Source organism: Nycticebus coucang, chromosome 4 (assembly GCF_027406575.1).
Source record: "Nycticebus coucang isolate mNycCou1 chromosome 4, mNycCou1.pri, whole genome shotgun sequence".
In the NCBI taxonomy this organism is placed as follows: Eukaryota; Metazoa; Chordata; class Mammalia; order Primates; family Lorisidae; genus Nycticebus; species Nycticebus coucang.
In genome coordinates, this window is record NC_069783.1 from 42736430 (window position 1) to 42755998 (window position 19569).

Genomic DNA, 19569 nt, shown 5'->3' on the forward strand with positions numbered 1-19569 from the left:
ATAATTCTCCCAAAGTATTAACTTGGTATACATTTAAATGTTAAAAAATGCAAAATCTGAAATCGAAAAAAAAAAAAGAACAAGTCAATACACTAAATTCTATTTAAATTCCTTTAAGACAAAGAATACTGCCATTACTCAATATTTAATGTTCTGTTAAGCTAAACTGCATATATATTTTGATTAACAGTATTATCTTTTGAAAATTAAACATACCTTTAGAGACCGAACTGAATCATCAGCCAGACCAATCACATTAACATAAAGTAGGTTGCTGTGCTTTAGGAACAGAACACAGTGATCCTTAAACATGTCCAAGTCTACAACTTTGGTATTTCTCTTCATTGTGAAAAATAAATCCCAATTCATAATTGCGGGGGAATCAGCTGCTGTTCTCATTAGCTGTACAGAACAAAGTTAGAAGAGATCTAGGTAACAAAACATGAAGATTCCAGCATCCAGGGAGGAAATAAGTACTGAAATCTAGACTACACTGGTCTTCACTATTTCATGAAGAGCTGAAGGTACTAATGGCATCAGGAATAAAGTATGACCATCACCACATGAACAGAGCCCCGGCTAGTCTGCTAGGTGCTGAGACACTATGAGACGCAGCCAACCAACATACACGGGAGTGAGGGCACCGACAGCTGACCAGGGAGGCCACAGAGAGCCTAACTGACACCTGCAGAAGAGCTGCCTAGGTGAGACCAATCCAAACTGCCAACTCACAAATCACAAGTTAAAAGTTTGCTCTTTTAAGCCACTAAGTTTGGCTTTGATACATGTAATCAGGATTGAGTATGTTTTATTTTCTAATCTTTCAGGCATAATTAAAATACACAGAGCATTAGCTCTAAGAGAAGAGAAATGGGCTTGGTATACATAGGAAGCTGGCATCAATTTTCACACTTTACCAAAAGCCTATAAAACCATGAACTCTTGAAGCAAGAAATGTTGATAGAAGTGTGACCCTTCCTAGTCCAGATGAGGACACGGAGAATATAGGAATACCTTGAATTCTGTTGGTTCTCCAACATTAGTGAGAATGTATAATTCGTCATCTCTGTGTTCAACATAGTAAAGGACCCCAGGTATTCGCTTCTGGATAAGTACAGGTGGGTCCCAGGGGCTCAGGCCATCTATTAACCACACTTCAGAAGTGGTCTTGTTCATAATATTTATGGTGAGGAAACGACTGTCTTTTGTAAGATAAAGGAAAACAAAGTAGCTAGAGAGAGAGAGAGAAATAGGAGATCCTAGTAAATTTCAGATACCTGCTACTGTCTTAATGACATTAGCTCAGAGACATGTTAATTCCCCTCCCTCGCCCCCCCTTTTTTTACAACCTAGCAAGCTAAGAAAGTAATCATATTAATTTATAATGCAGATGGAAAATAAAAAAATAATTCTTTAGTGGATATATTGGCTATTATTTTTCTCATTGCCCACCCCAAGGCAAAATCATTTATTTCTAAACTTTTATTATGTTTCTCAAACATACAGAAAAGTTGAAAGAACTGTAATGCGAACACCCATATACCCACCATCTAGATGCTATCAATGTTAACATTCTGCTATGCATTCATTAATCTTTATTTGGATGCATTTCAAGGTATACTATTAGACATCATCTCACTTTATCACATTAATACATAATGTAGCTCTAAACTTTCCAGAGGAGATCCAAAATAACAAGAAAGAAAAGAGACCAGACCTTATTCGTTTTTTTTTTTTTTTTTTTGGAGACAAGAGTCTCAACTCAGTTGCCCTGGGGTTGAGTGCCATGGCATCATAGCCTCAAACTCTTGGGCTCAAGTGATTCTCTTGCCTCAGCCTCCTGAGTAGCTGGTACTACAGGTGCCTGCCACAATGCTGGGCTATTTTTTTAGAGATGGGGTCTTTTCTTTTCTTTTTTTTTTTTTGAGACAGAGCCTCAAGCTGTCGCTCTGGGTAGAGTGCTGTGGCATCACAGCTCACAGCAACCTCCAACTCCTGGGCTCAAGCGATTCTCCTGCCTCTGCCTCCCAAGCGGCTAGGACTACAGGCGCCTGCCACAAAGCCCAGCTGGCTATTTTTTGGTTGCAGCCATCATAGTTGTTGGCGGACCCGGGCTGGATTCGAACCTGCCAACTCAGGTGTATGTGGCTGGCACCTTAGCGGCTGGCTGAGCCTAGAGATAGGGTCTTGCTTGCTCTTTTGCTCAGGCTGCTCTGGAACTTTTGAGCTCAAGCAATCCACCTGCCTGGGTCTCCCAGAGAGTTCGGATTACAGGAGTGAGCCACTGTGCCCAGCCCTCTTATTCTTGTTTTGCTTTTTCTCCATATGTATATTGGATTATTCCCCTTCTCCAAGTTTTTACCACAAAAATAGAACAGTGTGAAGAAAAAATTCTCACAATATCACTAACTTAACACATTGTAAGAATGTACTATTTTACTTTTTCTACCTTTCCTTCTAAGGTTTATTTATATCACAGACATGTCTTTAAAAAGAAGTAATTATAGGCCAAGTGCAGTGGCTCACATCTGTAATCCTAGCATAACACTCTGGGAGGCTGAGCTGGGAGGATCCCTGAGCTCAGAAGTTCGGGACCAGCCTAAGCAAGAGGGAGACCCCTGTCTCTACTAAAAACAGAAAAAATTAGCTAAGCATTGTGGTGGACAGCTGTAATCCCAGCTACTCAAGAGGCTGAGACAGGAGAATCACTTAAAACCAGGAGTTTGTGGGTTGCTGTGAAGTAGTTTGACATGGGCACTATCTAGCCTGAGCAAAAGAGTGAGACTGTCTCAAAAAAAAAAAAAAATTAGACACAATTTTTGATTCTGCATTTCACATAATAGCAGTCTTTCTTCCTATATTAGTTAAAAGTCCAGATGATGATGATGATGATTATTTTTTTTTTTTTGTAGAGACAGAGTCTCACTTTATCGCCCTTGGTAGAGTGCTGTGGCATCACACAGCTCACAGCAACCTCCAACTCCTGGGCTAAGGCAATTCTCTTGCCTCAGCCTCCGGAGTAGCTGAGACTACAGGTGCCTGCCGCAATGCCCAGCTATTTTTTTGTTGCAGTTTGGCTGGGGCTGGGTTTGAACCCACCATCCTTGGTATATGGGGCTGGCGCCCTACCCACTGAGCCACAGGCACCACTCCTGATGATTATTATTTTTAATGGCTACCTATCAGGTTGAATTTTCAGTTCTTTAAAATTTGATTTTAATATTTCATATAATAAAGAACATCAAGGAACATATTCATGAAGGCAGTTTCCCCTTCCTTGACCTTTATAATTATTTCCTAGAACCGGAAATGCTAATTTAATGATTAAAAAGTATTTTTATGACTTAATATATCCAAACAACATCCTAAGAGCATTATATTAATTCATACTGACATACTGTGCAGCTTTAAATGTTATGTTTACATTTTTCCTTATTAGAAAAGTAATTTATACTGGAGATACTAAAAACTATTGAGAGGGGTGATAACCTTGAATCTCACTATCTAGAGATAAGCACTGTTTATTATATTTTGGTAAAATTTCTTCTGCATTGGATTACATTACCATATTTATTTGCCAAATATATTTCTTTTGTGAAAGAAATGTGTCCATTTTAAAATTGGAATGTAGCTTAAATTATTAGTATATAAATTAAAGATATTGTTGAAAATATTCTCCATTATGCTGTCTAGATTTTAATTTATTTGCTTAGAATAATTTTTAAGTTAAGAGTTTAATATTTTAAATAATCGAAACCACTGGTACTACCCTTTGTAATTTCTTCTATTGATTTTATAGTTTGAAAATATTCTAAGTTGAAAAAAAAAAAAAATTCCAAGTTGAAAATGCAATCAGTGTAACCTAGTTTCTTATACCCTCAATGAATCCTCAAAAATAAAAAAAATTAAAAAAAAAGAAAATATTCCAAGTTGAGTAAAAGACTTTTATCTCATTTTAAAAATAATTTTGTTTTTCCAGTTGAGTATTTAAATCTCTCAGGAATGTATGCTGACATATGAAATTTAAAATTTTTTATGAAAATCTCATATGTTGGTATCGAGAAGGAATCCTCATGACCGTAACAAGAGTACAGCCATTTTGGGAGGACAGCTAGTTAGAGGAAACTGGCGAGAAACCAAACTGCAAGATCACAGCAGAGCCACCCTCCTCCTGCATCCCCACATGCTCCTAGACCATTTCAAGGCCTGTATTCCTAGGAAACAACAGAACAGTAACTTTTCACTGGCCCGGGCTGGCACCAAAGATCAGCCCCTGGTCTAAAGATCAGTCCCTCTCCAGAAGACAATAACTCCCCGAGTAACCCCCTCCCACATTCCAGCTACACTGATAATGTTAATCAAAGCCCCTTGGAGTTGTATGGCAAAGAGCTGACTTCCAGTCATTCTGTTCTTTCCTCCTAATAAATCTTCTCTCTTATTCCTGGATTGGCCTCCTTTCCTTCTCACTGAATGTCACCTCAACTTTACCTTTGAACTCTTCAGTCAGCATACATATTTTCCAATTAGTATTTCCCATAGCATTATAAAATAATACTCTTTCATTTCTCATTAGTTTGTGATGCATTTTTTATCATACAAGTTTTCATCCATACCAGGGTCTGCTGTAGAGTTCTTGGTTCTAGTCTCTGTTATTAGTCTTTCAGTTTGCATTACCTTAATTCAGGTGTCCTCAAACTGCGGCCCGCGGGCCACATGAAGTGGTATGAATTGTATTTGTTCCCATTTTGTTTTTTACTTCAAAATAAAATATGTGCAGTGTGCATAGGAATTTGTTCATAGTTTTGTTTTTTTTTAAACTATAGTCCGGCCCTCCAAAGGTCTGAGGGACAGTGAATTGGCCCCGTTTAAAAAGTTTGAGGACGCCTGCCTTAATTGCTACAGCTTCAGGATAAGACCCCTACCTTACTTAGCTCTTTAATTTTCAACATTTTCTTTGTTATCTTTATCTGGTTGTTTGGTGATGACAAATCAAAAGATAAATTACTTGGTAGATCTGTGCTTATGGGAAGTAAGAACACAAGTGGCTCTACAGTAAAATGTTTCTTAGAGAAGATAAGGAATGTAAAGAACTATAAGCTAATCCTTTATTATGTTTATTTCTATTGACTATTTTCCCTATGATTATGAAATTAATAATGTCCGTTATGAAAAAGTAGCAAAAACCCATTGTCAACATTTTGGATTTATTTCCTTTCAATACTTTTTTAAAAAGCATTTTTTTTCGCTGATACATAGTCGATACTTTACCATATATTCAATATTTTCGGTTAGCACTATAATACATTTTTGAGTTAGTTTTAATTAATAATTTAGTAGCAACACATACTTTAAATTCCTCTATTTAGGTAAGAATTCAATGGTTAAAAGGTGCTCACCAGTTATCACTGGACTAGAGGTTTTAGTTTGAAAGAGAGAATCTGAGCTAAGTACACCATTTACTCAATCAATAGGCACTATATAGCAATAACACAAGCCTGGGACCCTGTATATTGATGAAAACATGAAGGAAAGAGACTCAGTCTGTTCCTAAGCTAGCAGTTCTAGGTTGTAGTTATGAATTTATACGAATGGACTATATTGTAATTTACAAAATTGATTTCAATTTTTAATAACTAAACATCTTTTTCCTATTGTTGTAGCTATTATACTTATATGGGTAGCAAACTCCAATTTCCTATTCTTCAGTGTTATTTGGACCTGTAAGTGATAAAGCTCGAAATGATTTATAATTCTGCAATATCATTTTCCACTGCACAGTATTATTTGGATATATAAGTGATAAACTTGAAATGAATTGCATGGGTTTTTAATTTGCATAAATATCTTTAAAGAAAGGTATACTCAAAAGTATGAAGGAGAGCTGGAGCCAAGACACTCTGGAGGACATTGGGATTCAATATATGAATGTCATTATCCAATCTTAAAGCATTTTAGGCAAAGTATTATGATACATATATTATGAAGAAAGCAAATAAGAATGGCTTGTCCGAGATCAACCAGACAATATGCGGAAGAAATAACTAGAATTGCTAGCCAGACAGAATAGGAGTCTAATTCCATTTCTTATCTGAGGATGTAGGTTCTGCCACAAAGGAAGAACAGTAACTAGAGTTAGCCATACAATTTCAATTAAACTGTAACTTGTCCTTGGGTTTCAACAGACAACTTTAACTTTAAAAAGTTAAAGCTGTACCTCTCAAATTCCTCTTACTTGAACTTTCTAAGCTGTCAAATGTCTGGTGTGGTTTACTATATTCAAGGTTACTCTGAACCTGCCTTACTGAGATCTCTGGGGTTGGGTCCCTAGGCTTTCAATGACCAGGCTGCCTCCTGGGTTTTCCTAGTTTAGTCTTATTCTTGGTATCTGGGCATTTACCATTCTGTAAATTGCATAGTAAATAGCACTTGCATGAGAAAAATATTTTTTTGGGGGGGGTGTTGTTTTTCAGTGACTTAAAAATTAGGTCTTCTAATTCTGTCTATATCTTTCTCTTTAGAATCAACATAATACTGCTTTCCTTATAATGTGTTAATGGCTCTAGAAATAGTTTAAAAAGGAAGAATTAATATCCACATGTACCAGTCTTTAAGAATAGAATAGCAGGCATTTCCCCCCAAATAAGACTTTTGGAGGCACTCTGCTATCAAAATAGAAAACTAGCATTGAACAACCCAAACTTCTACAGTAATGGAAACAAAGTAGATGAAAAACCTGGCTGGTGGGGGCTCTTTCCAGTCATATTTGTATCAATACCTTTTTCAAAATTAGGTACACAGAACTAGGCTAACAAGGGCAGATAAACAAATTGTAAATTCTGTTTGGTGAACTTTATGTATATATTAGTTCTATGAGCTGCAATAATGTAAAAAGGTAAACTTCTCTAAGGCTTCTATTTCTTAATATAAATCGAAGATTGTATAGGAGTTTCTTTAAGGTATTTTTCAGCTTTGAGATTTTTATGAAATGACGAGTCAGTTTTCACTTTTTGGGATACCAACTTCACAATTATAGATTTAAGGCTAAATTCTATTTTTTTTCTTACAAAGTTATTCAGACATTATCCAAACAGACTGTTAAATGATGTATGAGGTGATAGGTCCCTTTAATTAAGGTAAAATTTGTTTTTCATATATCATTTGGAAAAGTATATCTGGTTAAGAGTCAAGAGATTTTGCAGGATAAATTTATCATCATTTCCTCCCCTGCCTGGTTAAGTGGCAGTAGCCCTATACTTTATAAGGAATTAACAGAAAATTAGCTTTAAGGAAGAGTTAACAAAGAGTACCAGGAAAAGTTAAAAACTTTTTTTTTTTTGAGACAGAGTCTTACTTTGTCGCCCTTGGCAGAGTGCCGTGGAGTCATAGCTCACAGCAACCTCAAACTCTTGGGCTCAAGTGATTTTCCTGCTTCAGCCTCCCACGTAGTTGGGACTATATAAGTGGCCACCACAACCCCCAGCTGTTTTTAGAGACAAGGTCTCGCTTTGGTTCAGACTGGTCTCAAACCTGTGAGCTCAGGCAATCCACCTGCCTCAGCCTCCCAGAGTGCTAGGGATTATAGCCATGGCGCCCAGCCTGGGAAAAGTAAATTTTATGGGCTAAGAGATAATCACAGCTCAAAGAAAAGCAATTTAAAATTCAGATAATCTAGGGCCAGGCGCAGTGGCTCATGCCTGTAATCCTAGCACTCTGGGAGGCCAAGGTGGGTGGACTGCCTGAGCTCATGGGCTCTAGACAAGCCCCAGCAAGAGTGAGATCCCGTCTCTTAAAAAAATAGCTGGGCATTGTAGTGGGTGCCTGTAAGTTCCAGCTACTTGAGAGGCTGAGGCAAGAGAACAGATTGAGCCCAAGAGTTTGAGGTTGCAGTGAGCTGTGACACCATGGCACTCTACCATGGGTGACAAAAAGAAAAATTCACATAATCTGTATGAAATGAATAGTGAGTGAATTCTGGGCAACTGATACACGGTAGTATGGTATTCTAGTTATGACATCAAGAGATTTATAATTGGTATGCAGCAACTCTATTAGATGTTTTTTTTAACAATTACTCTCATGTGTCACAGTCCAGAAAGAATATATTTTTTTGAGACAGAGTCTCAAGCTGTCGTCCTGGGTAGAGTTCTGTGGTGTTACAGCTCATAGCAACCTCAAACTCTCAGGCTTAAGCAATTCTCCTGCCTCAGACTCCCAAGTAGCTGGGACTATAGGCGCCTACTCCCAGGCTACTTTTTGGTTGTAGTTGTCATTGTTGTTTGGTGGGCCTGGCTGGATTTGAACCCATCAGCTCCGGTGTATGTGGCTGGCGCCCTAGCTGCTTGTGCTACCGGCATGAGCCCAGAAAGAATATTAATAACTCAGTATTTGCAGTCTAACGGTATATTTGTATTTACTCTGGAGTTTGAATATAACCAGACTCCAAATTTGAATACAAACAACTAATAAAAGAATGACCATTTTCCAACAAGAAGTCAACATTTTAAGTCAACCAAGATCAGTACTTTCAAAAACAAAAGAAATTACAGTGTATTTAATACAGTGTATTTATCATTCTAGTACCTTGGGTCTTTTTCTGTGTAAAAACGTTCATTACGTTTGTTATCACCAAAAGTGGCTCGATATACATCATTACAGCGAAGGTTCCTCTGGAAGGTGTAGAATAAAACATCTTCTTCTTCTTCATCCTTTACCCATTCTGAAGAAAATAATTAAAGAATAAGACATAGCCACCAGTATACAGTTAAGAAAAAAAAAGAGTCAGCACCTTCTACGTTTGAATGCCAAAGAAAATAGATGTGCAAGTATGTCCCTAGAAATCTAAATATAACAGAAGTTTGACTATACCCAATCTGTGTTATGTATAAGCCAGAGAGTTTTCCAGGGAATAAAACACTAACTCAGTTACTCAAGTTTCTCAAAAAGAATTCAATGTTCAATATTTAGTGGGTAACGTTACATTCAATTTCAGAACATGAATTATATCTCAATCTACAACTTGAAACTTTAAGTCTAAACAGATATGGCATCAACTTTCTCTTGTGTGCCTGACTCTTTTCTGCCCCAGGATATCTCCAACAACTAAATATATTTTAATGTTGGTTCTTGATCTCACCAGAAGTTGTCCATGGAAGTTTGCACATAATTACATCACAACTGCCACATTGTTGACAGCGATTCTAAGTCATCATTGTATAATATGCATCCTGATTTTAGAGGTTAAAAACTACAAAATGTCTCAGAATCCATTAGATTAGGGTATAATTTTAATTCATTGCTAAAAATATTTATACAATGGAGAACATGATGGTAGAAAATAGAAAGGACAAAATATGAATATATATGTCCCGCTCAATGATAAATGATACAATTTAAGTTAGTTCTGTTATTAAAAATGTCACAGCTTTCACTGATGAATAAGTTTGTTCAACATATTTTACAATTCCTTGGCAGTGGGCACAATGTAAGGGTATATGGCACACCTTCTGGGTGTGGAACTACACCAGGGACTTTACCTAACAAATGCAAACATTGTAACCTAATCGTTTATTCATATTAATCTGAAATAAAAAATTAAATTCCTTTGTCAAATTTTTCATAAAATCTGTTGCAACCCCCTGCCCCACAAAAAAAATTAAATTCTTTGGCAGTGACTTTGGGCAGTTTTCTGTAATAACTCTATAAAATTAAATTTTAATATAAATTTTATAAATAAAAATATATCTAAGCTTAAAGTTGATTAAAATATTAAGAAGGAACTTACGTGCAAAAACTTATTCCCAATAATATATTGGCAAAGCATTACCAATATATAATAGTATACTGTACATTTGGACTCTGATTATAACTCTTCTGAAAACATGGGCATTATTTTAAAATTACTCATTTAGAGATATAGTTAAAGAAGCAAGGTCTCCTCAATAAGAGGCACATTCATGGAGGAAAATATGGAGTCCACAGGACAAATGGATCAGGTTCTTACCTTTTCTTTCATTCATATAACCTAAAAAAAAATTTAAAAAGTGTGGAAAATTCTCTTATTGTTGTCTTTCCAACACAAAAGACTATTTTGATTGTTGGCTTACCAAAACTGGACACATTTGGGAAAGAAGCTTCCATAACAGGCTGATCACTGAGCTTTACAATTACACAGGTAGATGCTTCAGAGTCTTCAGTTCTTATCTTGGCAGCCACATATTTTTCATCTGGAGCAACCCTGATACAATCAATGAAGGGCTGGTCTAACTTAAGTTCCTCCAAATTGAATAAAACTTCATAGTTATCATTGTCTGCTGCATAAAGAAAAATATGACAGAGATAATTTTACAATATGCACTTTTTAGTTTGTTTGATTTTTTTGAGACAAGGTCTTGCTCTATTACCTAGGTTGGAGTGCAGTGGTGTAATCACAGCTCACTGCAGCCTCAATGGAGAGCATGATGGTAGAAAATAAAAACTCCTGGGCTCAAGCAATCCTCCTGCCTCAGCCTCCCCAAGTAGCTGAGACTATAGGTGCATGTTACCATGCCCTGCTATTTTTTTCTCATATTTTGTAGGGATGTAGCTTCGCTATTTGTCCAGGCTGATCTTGAACTCCTGGCTTCAAGCAATCCTCCTGCCTGGCCTTGCAAAGTGCTAGGATTGCAGGTGTCTGCTACTTTGCCTGACCTGATAAGATATACTTAGCAAAATCTTAAACCATAATTTCAATGTTTAAATTAGCATTCCCATTCTGTAAGAGGCCATATTCTGCCTTCGTTCAACAATGATGGGTGCTTGACTTGCACATCAACTAGCATTAGTTATTTAATATTATCTTGATGCTGTTCAATATTATTCTAAGCATCAACCCTCAAGTTATTATTCAGTATTGTTACAGCCTAGTATTTACAGACCATATAGAACCTAGAAAGAGAATACAACTTTGAATAATGTCTGTGAAGTGCCCAGCACAGTACCCGAGGTATGGCAGATGCTCACAGTGCCAGATCTCGTAGTCCTTCTCCCTGCCTGAAACTTTTGCATGTAGTTGTTAACTGCATTTTAGCAAAACCAACTATTAAAAACTAGTCATTCAAAATAAAAAAGAAAATTCAGAAATAACCTTCAAAAAAAATCTTTTCTATACCTTTGAGAAATAGTAGATTTCCTATAAAAAATGTGAACTCTGAAAAACTGGAGCATGTTAAAGGGAAAAGTTGTTACATACCTTCCTCATCCTTGGAACGAACCAAACAGCAACCTTCTTGATAATAAACGAAACCACCATGTTTAATCTGACAATGAAAAGAAACAAATGGCTTACTTAATAATGCTACGCAATTAATTAACCTTTTAAAGGCCTGATTATTCAAAATGAAGAAGAAATAAGCTCTCTTATAAAAAGCGGACCTGTAAAAGTAAATTAATGAATATATATGAAATCTAAAATGGATTGCTTTTTATAATATAGTTGTTAAGATATGTTTTTCATATGTTCATAATAACTGGAGGGATTTCTAATACATAAACGCAGAAGTAATAAAGAAAAGGTATACCAAAATTGATGTTGGTTTTCAGGACTGTATAAATCACTTCAGCTATATTTTGGAAACATCTGTATCCGAATAACAGAATTCAATGAACAAAAATCAAGTGGCATGTTGAAGATAATCCGAAATAATGCTGATGAGGAAGCTGTGGCTAAAACCAGCTTGAAAACCTAGTCAATAACTTTCTGAGATTCTTTGCTTTAAAATATGCTGTGATCAGTTGGTGACAGGGGAAGAGAAGGGTAAATTCACACTTACGGGGCAAAATGTACACTATTTAGGGCAGTGGTTCTCAACCTTCCTAATGCCTCCACCCTTTAATACAGTTCCTGTGGGTCGCGACCCGCAGGTTGAGAACCGCTGATGTAGGGGATAGACACAATTATAACCTTGACACAAACTATACACACATAAAGGTAATATATGTGACCAAAACATATGTACCCCTATAACATTCTGAAACTTAGGTGATAAATAATTTTGAGATTGAGACAATGAGTACTACCAATATATGAACAGTGCTGTTATTTAATACCTACATATTAAATGCAATTTATTGAATGATATGACTTCAGTGGTTTAAGACACATTTACTGCCTACTAGTTAGTAGCATAGTTTAAATCTGGAATTCTTGATTCTTAACCTCCTGTTATTTCCATTCTACTATGTACATGATTTTTACTTATATTATAATCTGTGGTTCTATTTTATAATCTTACTGGAAAATTTTCAAAAAAAGACCCAACAATCCCATATATCACTGGGCAAAAGACATGAATATTTCAGAACCTTCTTTAAAGAAGACAGACGAATGGCTAACAAACATATGAAAAAATGCTCATTGTCCCTAATCATCAGAGAAATGCAAATCAAAACTACCTTGAGATATCACCTAACCCCAGAGAGAATGGCCCACATCACAAAGTCTCAAAGCTGCAGATGTTGGCATGGACATGGAGGGAAGGGAACACTTTTAAACTGCTTGTGAGACTGTAAACTAATACAACCTTTTTGGAAGGAAGTATTCCATATGTATACCATGAAATACTATTTAGCCACTAAAAAGATGGAGACTTTACATCTTTTGTATTAACCTGGATGGAGGTTACTAACATTCTTCTTAGTAAAGCATCACAAGAATGGAGAAGCAAGACTTCAATGTACTCAATTCTAATATGAAAGCAGTAGAAGATCAAATACAGGGGGGCAGGTAGGGGAACGGGCAAGTGGGAGAGGGGAGGAGAGAGGGGAATGGGGGTTACAGTATATGGCACACCTCTTGGGGGCAGGACACAATTGTAAGAGGGACTTTATCTAACAAATGTAATCAGTGTAACCTAATTCTTTGTACCTGCGATGAATCTCAAACAATAAAAAAAGAAAAAAGAAAAATTTTCAACATGTATAATAAATCCATTTCATTTGACCATTTATGACTTTGGTGACTATAAAATGATTAAACATATACTTGGCTTTCATGGTATTAAACTATTTAAAGTGAAATTTCTTTTTATTAAAAAAAAAGTAGACAGAATAATCAAATACTTTTCAAATAATATATAAATATGAAATAGTTTGATTTTAACATCTCCTTAAAATCATTAAAAAAATTGTAAATCAAAACTGGTTGTTCCCAAAAATCATAATTAATATATGTTTGGAAATTCACCTTAGTTTTGACTTTTAAATTGAAGAATCACACTCTATCAATTCTTTGCTCTTTTTCAGCATATTTTAAAGGCCAAAAGTAGTATAATTTTGATGTATGTCTATAAATCACAAGGTATCTCACTTGCATTTTTAAAAGAAGACATGAGAAGGGCAGCGCCTGTGGCTCAAAGGAGTAGGGCACCAGCCCCATATGTGGAGGTGGCAGGTTCAAACCCAGCCCGGGCCAAAAAAAAAAAAAAAAAAAAAAGCAAAAAAAAAGACATAAGATATCTTACCTCTGCATTGATGATTTCATATTCTTCTTGAGGTTGTGTCTCTAATTTTATTCTCACTTTTTCAAATGCATCCATGTTTTTTGAAAGAGATTCTTTGTTTTCTTGTTTTGTAGGTAAAAGGTCCTAGAAAAGGTTTTATTGATATGATGAAAATACTTTCAAACTAGGAAAAAAACCTTTGCTTTTTAAATGTAATTCTTATTTCCTTCTCGAGCAAGTATTACAATGTTGTGTCTATACCAACGCAATAATATGCATTTCATAAATTTTAAATGTTCTTTATTAAGTTCACTGATAAAATGATTTTTTTTAATTTAAGGATGGAAGCAAAGAAAAGAAGTAGAAACGTGATGGCTATACTATTATTTTAACTGGATATGGTCTTTAAGATGCAAGAGACTAGCTCTGGAGAATGTTCAGAAATACTATGGAAAAAATGTATACACAAAGAGAAAAGGAAATTGTATGAATTTTGACATATTTAACAGTCATGAATGAGAGGTAGAAAAATAAGTCTTTTGAGTTTCATAAGAAACTCCTAAAAGAAGGGACATATCAAAGGGAGAGGAAGACATTATCTTCACTAATAAAAACAAATTATTATTTTGTCCACAGCTAGAGTTATAATTTTCCTACTTCATAAATCATAATTTCCTTCTCTCATGCGGATAAGTAACCCACAAAACACAATGGTTTATCAGATGAGTAAATGAATTAGTGCCTTACAAAACAGGGCTGCCTTTTCAATGAAAGGAAATAACATATTCACATTATAAAAGGAAGAACAGGGCGGCGCCTGTGGCTCAGCGGGTAGGGCGCCGGTCCCATATGCCGGAGGTGGTGGGTTCAAACCCAGCCCCGGCCAAATTAAAAAAAAAAAAAAAAGGAAGAACAAGGAAAAAAGAATGGAAAATTAATGAACACAAGTAGAGATATAGATGAAAGCTAAATAAACACTCACTGGGCCTTACTAGGAGTGTCTAATAAGCTAAGAGCTTTGGTTGTCCTCTGCTGAGCAATAAGGTATAAATCATTAAAATTTAAATACGGTAAACCCTCAGTTTTCAAATTAAAAAAGTGTTTAATAATTCAACACTTCACAGGATTGCTTTGTTTAAGCAAAATAATTCTGGCCAAGATTTCCAACTTCAGCTCTCTGCCAAAGATGACAACTGTTCTGTGATCGGTGCCAGGAGGGGCACTAAGCCTTTGGTAAGCATCTCCTAACAGCTGGAAAATATTTATTGCACAAGTATGTCCATGATACTTTGCCAATACTGTTGAGAACGTAAGCTATAAATACAGGTATTACAAAGGGTTTATAATCTAAAATTAAACACAAGAATAAAATAGAAAAATCACCAGAACCAATTAAATAGAAAATTACCATTTTCGCAAAGGTTTTCCTTTTAGATTTTTAGAGATCCTTTATGATATGGATCAGATTCAAATGGTCATTAATGAGATGGTTATGGTAGTCTCAATCATTCAGCCTCCACTTCCAATCATACAGTTAATTTTTTTTTTTTTTTTTTGCAGTTTGGCTGGGGTTGGGTTCGAGCCTGCCACCCTCTGTATATGGGGCTGGCACCCTACTCATTGAGCCACAGGTGCCACCCTATATGGTTAATTTTTCGAGTAATTACTTCAGGTCCAAATACTGGAGGCTTACATGTTTTTTTTTTTGTAGAGACAGAGTCTCACTTTGTTGCCCTCGGTAGATAGCTCACAGTAACCTCCAGCTCCTGGGCTTACGTGATTCTCCTGCCTCAGCCTACCGAGCAGCAGGGACTACAGGCGCCTGCCACAACGCCTGGCTATTTTTTGGTTGCAGTTTGGCTGCGGCTGGGTTTGAACCCGCCACCCTCAATATATGGGGCCAGCGCCCTACTCACTGAGCCACAGGCGCCGCCCGAGGCTTACATGTTTATTTTTCATTTATTTTTTAGCATTTCTACAAAATCTTTGGTTGATTTTTAGAATAGTGAGGCAAAATACCTGTACTGATAATCTCCTTATATTGACAGAAAGAAACAAATTATAATTCAGAAGTTCACTAGAAATCTATCCTGAAGCTATAATCTAGCAATAGAAGTTGCTTTTTTATTTCTGATACAAGCTGCTCAATTCTGTAATCCCCATTAAAACTTTTGAAGCAGACTGAGGATAACTATGAGAGTACCTCTCTCTACTCCCCTGCAGATTTTAGCACATTATAGGTCATGAAGCTGGGCTCTACACGTTTAAATACTCAGTCTTACTGAGAACCACGGCTGTGACTGAGCTAAAGGCAATAGTGGTAGGCCCAATATTTGTCCTCGTAAATTTACTCGACATTCCTAATTAACTTTTTTCCTACATCATAAATCCAAATGAACTGAACTTACCTGAATCAAAATAACTCTGACAGCAATAGAATTTTTGACTACCTAAATGAAATGGAAATGGAATTCAAGAACTTTCTAAATAATTCCTCAAAAGGAATTACTCCCAAAGGAAATGAATTTTATATAACATTCATAAAGTTCTTTAAGTTGCTTTTGATTTTTATTCTGTTTCAAGAACACTCCCTGAATGCTTTAAGTTTTCATTTCAATTTCAGCAAGCATTGTCATTAGGGTACACACCTAAAGCTATCCATTTTAGCCAGGTATCTAAATACTTTTTTAAAGTCTAGTTTTTTCAAGGGCATACAGTACTTAATGGAGCTGAAGCAAGGATGGCTTTTAACTTTAAATTTTAAGAAGGTTACATGTACAGTTACCTATCCAATAGTGGAAAAAAGCACTCCTTCTCACCTCCCAGGTGGCCCATCCACTAAACCATTTTAACAATGAAAGCAGTTATACAACAGGAGAATGGAATATGTAATTTACTATGGCAAAAATCTTGAATTCTAAAGACAGAAAAATGGTGAAGGAGAAATACACTGGACAGCCTTTAGTCATGAGATAGTGCCATTAAATAAAGGCTAATTCCACTAATAAAGGATAGTACCACTAATAAAGCCTGTGGCAGGGAGAATACAAGGTAGGCTTAGGAAACCTTTTGCTAGAAAGTAAGAAAATGCCTACATGAAGATTAATGAAGACATGTGGAAAGGACCCAAGGACCAGTATGAAAGGGTCACATCAGCCACGGTTGGGATAAGCATAAGAAAGAATAATGACTAGAACTTAATAATAATTTAATAATGACTGGAACTTAATAATTTAATAATGACTGGAACTTAATAATAATTTAAGCATAAGAAAGAATAATGACTAGAACTGATTATAATACACCAAAAAAAACCCCAAAAACTAAAATCCACAGTAAAACATGCAAAAAATCCCACCAATTCAAAATATAAAAGAGGGAACAATAACAATAAAAAGGAAACTCTTCTTTATAGAATGATAGCAGCTAATAACTGCAGAAAGAATAATATACAGTAATTAGAAAATAATCATTTAGCAAGCTCCAGTGAAACAAATGATTAGGCAGAATATCATTAAAAATTATTAATGGTTGTTAAACTCAAAGGAAAGAATGTTGAATAACAACGTTCTCATAGTACCAAAGTATTAATTACCCTGTGGATTCCTTCATAATTACAAAGAGAATAATGTCCTTTTAACAATGGAGAAAACTACCAGTAACAGTTATCACTTTTAATTAAAATGATCAAATTTAGCATCATTAGTAGCAGAGCAAATTGACATCTTGTGCCTCCTGATAATGCAGTATGAAGCATTTAACGCAGGAAAACAGAAAAAGAGAGTAACTCTAAAGGAAATAAAATTTGTTTCAACGAAATTGCTAACAAAGAAACTGGAGAATCCAATACAAAGCTGGTTCTTTTAGAAATCTATTAAAAAAGACAAGTGTAAAATAGAACTGATCATAAAAAAGACAGAGAATACTTTTTTTTTTTTTTTCGTAGAGACAGAGTCTCACTGTACCGCCCTCGGGTAGAGTGCCGTGGCGTCACACGGCTCACAGCAACCTCTAACTCTTGGGCTTACGCGATTCTCTTGCCTCAGCCTCCTGAGTAGCTGGGACTACAGGCGCCCGCCACAACGCCCGGCTATTTTTTTTTTTTTGTTGCAGTTTGGCCAGGGCTGGGTTTGAACCCGCCACCCTTGGCATATGGAGCCGGCGCCCTACTCACTGAGCCACAGGCGCCGCCCAAAAGACAAAGAATATTAGAAATGAAAAATGTGACGTAATTAGAGATTTTTTAAAAAAATCACTAAACTTTATGTTAATAGATTTGGAAACACTAGAGGAAATGGAAAGTCAATAAACGTAAGGAAATTAAACTAGTATCCCCTTAAAAGAGATATCAAGTCCATATACCATCAAAGGAAGCTAGCTTTCTTGGGTCTTCAAGGAACAGATAATCTTCTCATATGCAAATAATTTAAGAACATAGGAAAAGAGGTAAAAACTATTCAACTTCTTTTATTAGGTTAATGTAACTTTGACACCGAAACTGGACATTAATGATGTAAGACAATTAAATCGATCAATATAATTTAACACAAAGGAGATAAAGGGTCATTTCAATAAAAACAAGAAAAAAATCAACAACATTAACATATTTTAAAAAAATGATACACTTGAGTTGATGAAATTTCTGTCAGTTGTTCATAGAAATATATTAAGTCTGCAAGTAAGATGCCTGAAATGCATTCATATTAGTGTACATGTATTTAGCATTCAAAAATTTTAATTATATTCTTTTAAAATACGTGGCCATATTTGTTTTTTTTTTTTTTCGTAGAGACAGAGTCTCACTTTATGGCCCCCGGTAGAGTGCCGTGGCCTCACACAGCTCACAGCAACCTCCAACTCCTGGGCTTAAGAGATTCTCTTGCCTCAGCCTCCCGAGTAGCTGGGACTACAGGCACCCGCCACAACACCCGGCTATTTTTTGGTTGTAGTTTGGCCGGGGCCAGGTTTGAACCCGCCACCCTCGGTATATGGGGCCGGCGCCCTACCGACTGAGCCACAGGCGCCGCCCCGTGGCCATATTTGTTAATTCATTTTGTGATGTAAAAGCAATTGTTAATGAAGGAAATTAATTGTTTCCTTTGTTCACTGCTCCTTATTCCTCTCCTTTCCCTTCTCTTGAGCCCAGTCAGACTTCTGGCCTGTTTACTCCACTGACTACTCTTGTCAAGGTCCTTGAATAGGCCACAACATTGCAAAGTGCGCAAGTTAATTTTCAGTATTTCTGTTAATTGACCTATCAGTAACAAGATACAGTTGAGCATGTCCTTCTCCTAGAAATACTTTATTTGGCTTCCAGGACACCACCTTATTTTCCTCCTATTTCACTGACCCTTGCTTTTCTTTGGCTGGTTCTTGCTCAACTCTTTATAATGTTGGCAGGGTTTTAGTCTGGGCCACTTCTCTTCTTCAGTGTGCACTAATTCCCTTGGTGATCTCATCTAGTCATGACCTTAGGTGCTATGTGTATTCTGAGAACTCTCAAAGTTACAGCTGTAGCCTGAAACCTCTCACCAGAACAAGCTGAACTTATATATCCAACTGACTATTCAACATTTCTACTTGGATGTCTAATGCCAAAAATGTCCAAAACTGAACATCCAATCTCCCCATCTATCACCTTCCTCTCCCAAAAGCCACGGTCTGTAGGCAATCTTTCCTATTTCCATAAACGACAAATCTGCCCTCCCAGCCGTTAGGGCTTAAAAGCCAGGCTTAGAGCCTGTCTTGTCTTTCTTCATTGCCATGACTACGTGATTTGCTAAATCCTGTCAGTTCCACTTTCCAGATCTACCTAGAACCTGACGACTTCTTATGCCTATACTGGTACTACTCCAGTAGTGTCAGCCGCTCTCTCGGATCACTGCTCCAAGAAGCCTAGTTGCTCTGTGCTTCTGCCTTTGCCTCTTTTATTTCCAACAAAAGACGTAGAGTGAGTCTAAAGTTAGATCACTCCTGCACTCAGAATCCTCTATTCATTTCCCATTTTGTTCGAGAGGAAGGGCAAAAATCCGTACAATGGCCTAAGGTCCTAAAGGATCTCGCCCCCTTACTTTGCTGAACTCATCTACCCCTA

At 36.4% G+C, this 19569-nt stretch overlaps 1 protein-coding gene across 4 annotated transcripts in view; it reads right to left on the reverse strand.

Moving 5' to 3' along the window:
• The window catches only part of PREPL (prolyl endopeptidase like), a 53939-nt gene that overhangs the window by 23705 nt on the left and 10665 nt on the right, over window positions 1-19569 (reverse strand). For 3 of the 4 annotated variants that reach the window (XM_053588962.1, XM_053588963.1, XM_053588961.1), the window contains 6 exons: window positions 13497-13619; window positions 11228-11294; window positions 10104-10310; window positions 8581-8716; window positions 1015-1231; window positions 217-402 (listed from right to left, as the gene is read on the reverse strand). In XM_053588962.1, the coding sequence (XP_053444937.1) occupies window positions 217-402; window positions 1015-1231; window positions 8581-8716; window positions 10104-10310; window positions 11228-11294; window positions 13497-13571 (888 nt within the window). In that variant the 5' untranslated portion in view covers window positions 13572-13619. Of the gene's footprint in view, window positions 1-216; window positions 403-1014; window positions 1232-8580; window positions 8717-10103; window positions 10311-11227; window positions 11295-13496; window positions 13620-15883; window positions 15926-19569 lie in introns of all 4 variants that reach the window. The other variant, XM_053588964.1, reaches the window with a different exon arrangement.